The 10,656-nt window shown below is 45.2% G+C and overlaps 1 protein-coding gene across 1 annotated transcript in view; it reads left to right on the top strand.

The window, feature by feature from the left end:
- The first annotated feature begins 539 nt into the window (after positions 1 to 539).
- The window catches only part of ccdc12 (coiled-coil domain containing 12), a 105,489-nt gene continuing 95,372 nt past the window's right edge, over positions 540 to 10,656 (top strand). The window contains exon 1 of the mRNA XM_038808908.1: positions 540 to 687. Within this exon, the coding sequence (XP_038664836.1) occupies positions 604 to 687 (84 nt within the window). The 5' untranslated portion in view covers positions 540 to 603. The remainder of the gene's footprint in view (positions 688 to 10,656) is intronic.

Below are 10,656 nucleotides of genomic sequence, written 5' to 3'. Positions count from 1 at the left end.
AACATCCTCATAACATTTATCCGCCGAGTTCACCCTGGATCTATGTTGTAAGGTTACCTCTCATTCTTCAGAGCTCCAAAAGTATCCTTTCCTCATAAGGTAATGGACCTGTTAGGAATTGCTTCTAATGCAATTATAACAATTATAGTAGAATTGCACATCATACTCCAGATCCAGTCTTACTAAGGCCCTGTCCAGCAACATGTCCCTACTTTTATACTCAATTCCCCTTACAATAAACATCAACATTCTATTTGATTTCCCAATCATTTGCTGTACCTGCATACTAACTTTTCCACCGATACTGAACTCATTAATAAATAATATTTTGTAGAGTAGAAAACTCGACCTATAAGAAAAAGACAGACATCTAAGGAATACCCTTGTGGGATAGCCCAATGTATGGAAGAGTGAACCATTTTAAATGGGATTATGTTTGTGTCTGAGGTCTTTCCTGTTACTAACTTACTTTCAATGGGTTTGGCGTTTGAAATGCTGGTGCATGAATCGATGTATTCGGCGTTCCCTCCTATCGCCCTGTGAGTGGCTGGCTATGTCTGCCGCGAGGGCTGTCGGGAATTGTAGGCGCTGGGCTGCCGGAACATGGCGGATGGAGCCGGGAAACTGCAGGAGGAGGCGCTCAGGAGGAAGGAGCGGTTGAAGGCGTTGAGGGAGCGGCAGACACAGGTAAGGGAGGCCGGGGCACATGGGCCGGAACACAGAGTGCTTCATTCACCCGATCTCCTTTCCGCAATCCCTCAGACCCATTTTTAGGCCTCTATTTACAACTTAGTAAAGGCAGGCCACAGCAGGGGACACTATAACAATCCAGTGTTTTACATACACATATATGTCTTTTAAGATAAAACTGTTGTCCCATATTGAGTGGGTCAAAGTTCATCCACCATTCAACACTTTCACTGACTTTCAGCATGCATTAAACACGCCTAATCTGCATTGTATTGGTCTGAGGGATGTAAAATGTAAAGTATTACAGGTAACTGTTTCCTCCTTATTGATAACCCTTTGTGCCAAAGAGCTATTTTACACGATAAACTGGGAGGATAATACCCCTGGTACAGATGGATTGGATAAAAAAAACCTACGGAAGACACAGCCGAGGCATTAAACTTGCATTTAATAATTTGTGAGAAAACAACATCGCCCCCGAGGACTGGTGGATAGCTAATGTAATTCCTATATTTAAGAATGGAAGCAGAACTTGTCCAAGGATTATAAACCAGTCTGTTTATTATCAATTACTGGAATGACAAAAGGGATCATGGTATATATGCGAAGGCTGGACCAGGGTATTGAACTCGCCGATCAGTCATGATCCTGTTGAAATGCAGAGCAGGCTCGAAGGGCTGACTGGCCTCCTGCTTCTATTTTCTATGTATGTTTCTATGTAAAGAGTGATAGTTGCGAATGCATCAAATTACAGGGTTTTCAGAATGGCCAAAAAGTGCCAAATCATATTCATTATAGATAAATGCGAGAGAGCACATTTTGGTCGGAAGAATAGGAAAGCCACTTATTACTTGGTAGGTGAGATCAAGGTGAAGAACAAAGGGTGGCATGGTGGTTAGCACTGCTGCCCCAGCGCCAGGACCTGGGTTCGATTCCGTCCTTGGGTAACTCTCCATGTGGAGTTTGCATGTTCTCACTGTGTCTGCATGGGTTTCCTCCTGCAGTTCAAAGATATGCAGGTTGGGTGGATTGCCCATAATCAAGGTGCGGGGATAGGGTAGTGGTAGAGTGCTCTTTCCGAGGGTCGTTGGCCTATGGATCTCTGAATACAAATGCATCAATCACTAAAAGCTGTGCCAAAAGTTAGAAAGACATTAAAGATTTACAAAGATGATACCAGAAATATATTGGTATTTGGAAAGGATTGACAGGCTTGAGAAGCTTTTTTAAGAAGGCTGTAAAGGTGGAATATTTTGACAAGTGAGCACAGAGACTATTTCCTCTTGTGGGGAGGAGTGTAGCTAGAGGCCATCAGAAATCCAATAAGGATTTCAGAAGAAACTTCTTTACCCAAAGAATGGTGAGAATATGGAAATTGCTACCACAGGGGGTGGTCAAAATTAATAGTGCATTTAAAGGGAAGTGAGAGAAGGGAAAAACATTGTTACAATGTAGATTTAGATGAGAAAAGATGTGAGGAGGTTCGGGTGGAACATAAAACGCCAGCATGGACTGGTTGGGCTGCTGGCCTGTTCTTGTGCTGTGTGTAATATGTATTCTAATATAGAGTGGGTTCTCTACTCTCTCATCAGACTACTAGCTCTGATATAACAGAGCTAATGGTCCAGTGAGGGTGATAGAGACTGAGGGGGAAAGTGGGGTGAATAGTGGCCAGAGGGACCTGGAGTAGACAACAAAGGGGGTGGGACAGTGGAGGGAGATGCAAGGGGGAGGAATTTAGGGAAGGACGATTTGACCAATGGGAAACAAATTCTATTATGGCAGAGAATTGTTGCTTGGTTAAGTTGGGGAGAAGTCTGATTAATGATAGAAGTTCAATCATTTTGGGTGGATTTGGTGTGTGTTTCATTGGAGGAGTTGGATGATTTAGTAATTATTGCTCCTGGGATGCGAAGAACTGCTGCCAGGGCATTGTCCATTTCTTTTTTTTTGTATAACTTTAGTGTACCCAATTCATTTTTTTTCGAATTAAGGGGCAATTTAGTGTGGCCAATCCACCTACCTTGCACATCTTTGGGTTGTGGGGGCAAAGCCCACGCAAACATGGGGAGAATGTGCAAATTCCACATAGTAAGTGACCCAGATCCAGCATTGAACCTGGGACCTCGCCGTTGTGAGTCAGCAGGGCTAACCCACCGCGCCACCGTACTGCCCCATTGTCCATTTCTAAGTACCCTTGAGAAGATGTTGGTGAGCCACCTTGGACTACTGCGGTACATGCGGTGTAGGTATACCCAGAATGCTTTTAGAGAGCTTGGTTCCATGGGCAGCACAGTGGCGCAGTGGTTAGCACTGCCACCTCACAGCGACGAGGTCCCAGGTTTGATCCTATCTCTGGGTCACTGTCTGTGTGGAGTTTGCACATTCTCCCCGTGTTTGCATGGGTTTCACCCCCACAACCCAAAGATGTGCAGGTTAGGTAGATTGGCCACGCTAATGATCCCTTAATTAGAAAAAATGAATTGGGCACTCTAAATTTATTTTTTTTAAAAGAGGGTGGTTACAGATTTTCAATCCCGCCACAGTGAAGGTACAGCGATATATTTCCGAGGAAGGATGGTGTGTGACTTAGAGGTTGTGGGCTTGGATGGTGCTGTTGTAGGAGCTTTGGTGAGTTGCTGCAGTGCATCTTGTACATGATACATGCTACTGCCAATATGTGCCAGAGACGGAGTAAGTGAACAGTCAAGATGACGAATGGGGTGCCAATCAAGTGGACTGCTTTGTCCTGGCTATTTTTTGAAAATTCTTTCACGGGATGTGAGCCTTGCTGGTTAGGCCAAAAATCTTATTGCCATCCCTAATTGCCCTTGAAGTGTCAAGCTTCTTGAGTGTCGTTGGAGCTGCATGCATCCAGGTAACTGGAGAGTATTCCATCACACTCCTGACTTGTACCTTGTAGATGGCACACAGGCTTTGGGGAGTCAGGAGGTTAGTTGTTCATGGTGAGGATTTAGGAGGTGCTTGAAATTTGGGGGGGATTTGTTGGGGATGGTGGGCTGTGTCTATTGGGAAGGTAATTCAGAGGAAGAAGTTTTGAAAATCGGGGTGGGGATTCGGAGCCTGTGTGCAATTACTGGATTGGATTTTGTGAAGTGAAAAGTGGGGGCGGTTTAGCACAGTGGGCAAAACAGCTGGCTTGTAATGCAGAACAAGGCCAGCAGCAAGGGTTCAATTCCCGTACCAGCTTCCCAGAACAGGCGACAGAATGTGGCGACCAGGGGCTTTTCACAGTAACTTCATTGAAAACTACTTATGACAATAAGCGATTATTATTATTATTTTTCTGCGAGCAGCTCAACAGATCATTAAGTACATGAACAGAAAAGGAAATAAAAGAAAACACAATAGGGCAACACAGTGTACAACACTGTACATAGCACTGGCATCCTCAATTAAGATTCAATTGACTCTTATTACATTGTTCAGCTTTGCCCTTTCTCAGTTCTCAGCCTGAAATATGTTAATTTTTAAATTCCATTGCTGTGTGGCCTCCCTGTCATCATCTCTCTCACCTCAACAAGCTCCACAGTCCTCAGATCTCTGCATCAAATATGGCCATTTTAACTGGCCTACTGATGGCGTGGCATTCAGCTGCCTCAGCCCAAAGCTTTGACATTCCTTCCTACCACCCACTTCTTTTAAGACTCTCCTTAAAATTTACTTCTCAGCTGACATAATATCTCCATATGTGGCTTGCTGACGTGCTCCTTTGGATGTTTTACGACATTAAGGGCACTATATATATGGAAGTTGTTGTATAATGGGATAGGAATTCAGAGCAGGGGAGGGAATATTCCATTAATGGAAGGGGGATTCGGGGAATAGGATGGGGTGAGCATTGGTGGTGATTTTTCAGGAATCACTGGAAGCAGGGAGGGTCCCAGATGACTGGAAAGTGGCTAATGTAAGGCCCCTGTTTAAGAAGGGAGGGAGGCAGAAGATGGGAAATTGTAGGCTGGTTAGCCTGGCTTCGGTCATTGGTAAGATTTTAGAGTCCATTATTAAGGATGAGATTGCGGAGTATTTGGAAGTGCGTGATAAAATAGGACTGGGTCAGCATGGCTTCGTCAAGGGGAGGTCATGTCTGACAAATCTGTTCCAGTTCTTTGAGGAAGTATCAAGGAAGTTAGACAAAGGTGAACCAGTGGACATGTTTCATTTAGATTTTCAGAAGGCCTTTGACAACGTGCCGCATAGGAGACTGTTAAATAAGTTAAGAGCCCATGGTATTAAAGGTGAGATCCTGGCATGGATAAAGGATTGGCTAACTGGCAGAAGGCAGAGAGTGGGGATAGAGGGGCCTTTTTCAGGATGGCAGCTGGTGACTAGTGTGCCACAGGGGCCGGTGCCAAGACCATAACTTTTCACAATGTACATTAACGATCTGGATGTGGGCGGCACGGTAGTACAGTGGTTCGCACTGTTGCTTCACAGCAGCAGGTCCTAGGTTCGATCCCGGCTTGGGTCACTGTCTGTATGGAGACTGCACATTTTCCCCATGTCTGGGTGGGTTTCCTCTGGGTGCTCCGGTTTCCTCCCACAAGTTCCGAAAGACGTGCTTGATTGCTAATTTGGACATTCTGAATTCTCCCTCCGTGTACCCGAACATGCGCCGGAATGTGGTGACTAGGGGCTTTCCATGGTAACTTCTTTGCTATGTTAATGTAAGCCTACTTGTGACAAGAAAGTTTATTAAAAAGAAGGAAGAAGGAACTGAAGGCTCTGTTGCTCTGTTTGCAGATGATACAAAGATATGCAGGGGGACAGGTAGAATGGAGGAAGCAGGTGTGCTGCGGAAGGACTTGGACAGGCTAGGAGACTGAGCAAATAAGTGGCAGATGGAATATAATGTGGAAAAGTGTGACTTTAAAAAAAAATATTTTTTATTCTCCTTTTTCACATTTTCTCCCAAATTTACACCCAACATGTTAACATAAACAAATGACAAAAAGGAATCAGGAATCACCCATAGTCACCATTAATACATACAGTCCCTCTCCCCCCTGCCCCTCCCAGCCTCCGCTCCCAATGGTCGATGTGATTCAATTCTCGAAACTGCTATTACTATCGGACTCACTTTTGGAAGGACAAATCTGAATGCGGAATACAGGGTTAATGGTAGGGTTCTTGGCAATGTGGAGGAGCAGAGAGATCTTGGGGTCTATGTTCATAGTTCTTTGAAAGTTGCCACTCAAGTGGATAGAGCTGTGAAGAAGGCCTATGGTGTGCTAGCGTTCATTAGCAGAGGGATTGAATTTAAGAGCCGTGAGGTGATGATGCAGCTGTACAAAACCTTGGTCAGGCCACATTTGGAGTACTGTGTGCAGTTCTGGTCACCTCATTTTAGGAAGGATGTGGAAGCTTTGGAAAAGGTGCAAAGGAGATTTACCAGGATGTTGCCTGGAATAGAGAGTAGGTCATACGAGGAAAGGTTGAGGGTGCTAGGCCTTTTCTCATTAGAACGGAGAAGGATGAGGGGCGACTTGATAGAGGTTTATAAGATGATCAGGGGAATAGATAGAGTAGACAGTCAGAGACTTTTTCCCCGGGTGGAACACACCATTACAAGGGGACATAAATTTAAGATAAATGGTGGAAGATATAGAGGGGATGTCAGAGGTAGGTTCTTTACCCAGAGAGTAGTGGGGGCATGGAATGCACTGCCTGTGGTAGTAGTTGAGTCGGAAAAGTTAGGGACCTTCAAGCGGCTATTGGATAGGTACTTGGATTAGGGTAGAATAATGGAGTGTAGGTTAACTTCTTAAGGGCAGCACGGTAGCATTGTGGATAGCACAATTGCTTCACAGCTCCAGGGTCCCAAGTTCGATTTCGACTTGGGTCACTGTCTGTGTGGAGTCTGCACATCCTCCCCGTGACTGCGTGGGTTTCCTCCGGGTACTCCGGTTTCCTCCCACAGTCCAAAGATGTGCAGGTTGGGTGGATTGGCCATGAAAAATTGTCCAAAATTCTATGATTAACCCAGGACAAAAGTTGGGCGCAACATCGTGGGCCGAAGGGCCTGTTCTGTGCTGTATTTCTCTATCTCTATCTCACTGAGTATCTCCCCGGGACAGTTGGAAGTGGCGCCTGTTCGGGTACTTCAATCCCAACCCCCTACCCAATCTCTCCTCAATTCTGAACCATTGGGAGTCAACCCCTTTGACCCAGCTCCTTACTTTCTCCACATTCTCCACCCAGTAATAATGCATCAGGTTTGGAAAACCCAAACCCCCTTCGTCCACCTGCCTTCCTCTCTGTAATAGCACCTTTTAAATTCTGGCCACCTTCCCTCCCCATATGAACGAGGTAATCATCTCGTCAATCTCTGTAAAAAAAAAAAAAATGCCTTTGGCAGGAAAAGCGGCAGGCATTGAAAAATAAACAGGCACATTCATTTTAACCGCATGTACCTGACCCGACAGTGACAGAGGGAGACCATCCCACCTTGCCAGATCAGCTTTCACCCTCCCCACCAAACTAGAAATGTTGTACCTACGGAGCCCCCCCCCCCCCAATCTCGAGCAACCGTCATCCCCAGGTATCTAAAGCAGCATACTCGGTTCCGACACGTATAATAAGTCAACGGCATATAAGGACACCCTATGCTCTATCCCCCTCCCGCACTATCCCTTTCCATACCCCCAAACGTCTTCATGCGATGGCAAATTGCTCAATCGTGAGTGCAAACAGCAGGGGGGACATGGGATATCCCTGCCTAGTCCCACGGTGGAGAGGAAAGTATACTGAGCTGATGTTATTTGTGTGGACATTGGCCCTCGGCTCCTTATATAATAGCTTTTCCCAGTCCACAAATCTGGGTCCAATCCCAAACCACTCTAGTACTGCCATCAAGTATCCCCATTCTACCCGGTCAAACACTTTCTCGGCGTCCAATGCCACAACCACCTCTGTTTCCTTCCCCTCTGCCGATACCATAACCACATTCAATACCCACCTGATGTTCAAAAAGAGCTGCCACCCTCTCACAAACCCCGTCTGATCTTCACCTATCACCTTCCGGAGGCACTCCTCTAGCCTACCTGCCAGTACCTTCGCCAGTATCTTTGCGTCCACATTTAAAAGTGATATGGGCCTATACGACCCACACTCCGTAGGATCCTTATCTTTCTTAAGTAACAGGGAAATCGATGCCTGCCCCAAAGTTTGTGGTTACATCCCCTTCCCTATCGCCTCTTCAAAGATCCCCACCATCAGCGGTACCAGCTTATTTTTGAATTTTTTATAATATGAATTTATGCACTATGGAAGGAGGAATTTAGGCATAGACTATTTTCGAAATTGGGAAATGCTTAGGAAATCAGAATCGCAAAGGGACTTGGGAGTCCTTGTTCATGATTCTCTTCAGGTTAACGTGCAGGTTTAGTCGGCAGTTAAGAAGGAAAATGCAACGTTAACATTCATGTCAAGAGGGCTAGAATACAAGACCAGGGATGTACATCTGAGGCTGTATAAGGCTCTGGTCAGACCCTATTTGGAGTATTATGAGCAGTTTGTGGCCCTGTATTTAAGGAATGATGTGCTGGCCTTGTAAAGGCTCCAGAGAAAGTTCACAAGAATGATCCCTGGAATAGACATAGACATAGACATAGAACAGTACAGCACAGAACAGGCCCTTCAGCCCTCGATGTTGTGCCGAGCAATGATTTTCATAGAATTTACAGTGTAGAAGGAGGCCATTCGGCCCATCGAGTCTGCACCGGCTCTTGGAATGAGCACCTTACCCAAGCCCATACCACCACCCTATCCCCATAACCCAGTAACCCCACCTAACACTAAGGGCAATTTGGACCCTGAGGACAATTTAGCCTGGCCAATTCACCTAACCTGCACATCTTTGGACTGTGGGAGGAAACCGGAGCACCTGGAGGAAACTCACGCACACATGTGCAGAACGTGCAGACTCCACACAGACAGTGACCCAAGCCGTGATTCGAACCTATGTCCCTGGAGCTGTGAAGCATTTATGCTAACCACTATGCTACCGTGCTGCCATGATCACCCTACTCAAACCCACGTATCCACCCTATACCCGTAACCCAACAACCCCCCCCTTAACCTTACTTTTTAGGACACTACGGGCAATTTAGCATGGCCAATCCACCTAACCCGCACATCTTTGGACTGTGGGAGGAAACCGGAGCACCCGGAGGAAACACACGCACACACGGGGAGGACGTGCAGACTCTGCACAGACAGTGACCCAGCCGGGAACCGAACCTGGGACCCTGGAGCTGTGAAGCATTTATGCTAACCACCGTGCTGCCCTAAATGAAGAGCTTGTCATATGAGGACTGTGGATCTTTACTCGTTGGGAGTTTAGAAGGATCGGGTGGGGTGGGGGTGGGGGATCTTATTGAAACTTACAGGAGACTGCGAGGCCTGGAAAGAGTGGATGTGGAGAGGATGTTTCCACTTGTAGGAAAAACTATAAGTAGAGGACACAACCTCAGACTAAAGGGACGATCCTTTAAAACAGAGATGAGGAAGAATTTCTCCAGCCAGAGGGTGGTGAATGTATGGAACTCTTTGCTGCAAAAGGCTGGGCAGGCCAAATCAAAGTGTCTTTCAGACAGAGATAGATAGATTCTTGATTAATAAGGGAATCAGGGGTATGGGGAGAAGGCAGGAGAATGGGGATGAGGAAAATATCAGCCATGATTGAATGGCAGAGCAGACTCGATGGACCGAGTAGCCTAATTATGCTCCTGTGTCTTATAGTCTTATCGGGGGAGATTCATGGTCTGGGTTTGATAATGGCATTAATTACTGACAGCCCACAGCTCTACATCTGTGATATAAAATTCCTGCAATGTTTTCTAAAACAGAGCTCGTGGTTGTTAGTGATATAATACTCCTGTTCTATGGATGCATGCACTTGTACATGGTCCAGATTCATATACATTTTTTAATGAACACATTTTGGGTTATGGCCATTGTTGATGAGGATGACATTTATTGGTCATCTTTACTTAATCTGAGATGGTAGTGATGGACCCAAGGACAGTTGAGAGTCAGTCATGTTCATAGGTAACTAGAGTCACGTATCTGACAGCCCAGGTAAGAATGCCAGATTTCTTTCTCCGAAGTGCGTGACAATGGTGAACCAACTCAGTTTTTACAATAATCAACAGCTGCATTGTCACTTTAACTTTATATGCAGATTTTAAAAACGGAATTCAAATTGCCATAGTGGGATTTAAATGCACATTCTCTGGATTATGAGTACCTGTGTAACCTCTAGGTTAATATACTAATTAAGTGTGGTATTATTTTTGGAGAGTTCAAAACCCCTACCACCTTTTGCGTGAAGAAGTGCTTCCTAACATCTCTCCTGGTTTTAGAATCTCCAACCAGTGAAAATAGTTTATCTTTATCTACTCTGTATTTCTCTGTTAACATCTTAAATACATTGATCAGATCACCCTTGAACCTTCTAAATTCTAGCAATAACAGGCCTAATTTGTGTAATCTCTCCTCATAACTTAACCCCCGCAGTCCAGATATCATTTTAGTAAACCTGCATTGCACTCTCTCCAAGGCCAAAATATCCATCTGAAGGTGTGGTGCCCAGAACTGCTCACCCTACTCCAAGTGGGGTCTAACCAGGGTTTTGTATAGCTACAGCATAACTTCTGTGTGTTTATATTCCAATCCTATAGGTATAAATACTAGCATTCTATTAGCCTTTTAAATTATTTTCTGCACTTATTCGTGGCATTTTAAGGACCTATGCACCTGAACTCTCAAGTCTCTTTGGACATCCACTGTACCTAACCTCCTTCCATTTAGAAAATACTCTGCCCTATCCTTTTTTGGTCCAAAATGCATAACCAAAATCAAAACCTCTCAATGCTTCACCTGCAGTATAGCGACTCCTGTTACGTTGGTGGTGGTTGTTCTGGATCAGCTTTGCCTCATTCA

This window comes from Scyliorhinus canicula, chromosome 10 (genome assembly GCF_902713615.1).
Source record: "Scyliorhinus canicula chromosome 10, sScyCan1.1, whole genome shotgun sequence".
NCBI lineage: Eukaryota > Metazoa > Chordata > Chondrichthyes > Carcharhiniformes > Scyliorhinidae > Scyliorhinus > Scyliorhinus canicula.
The sequence above is the reverse complement of the archived record's forward strand: the minus strand, read 5'-3'. Positions and strand labels throughout refer to the sequence as shown.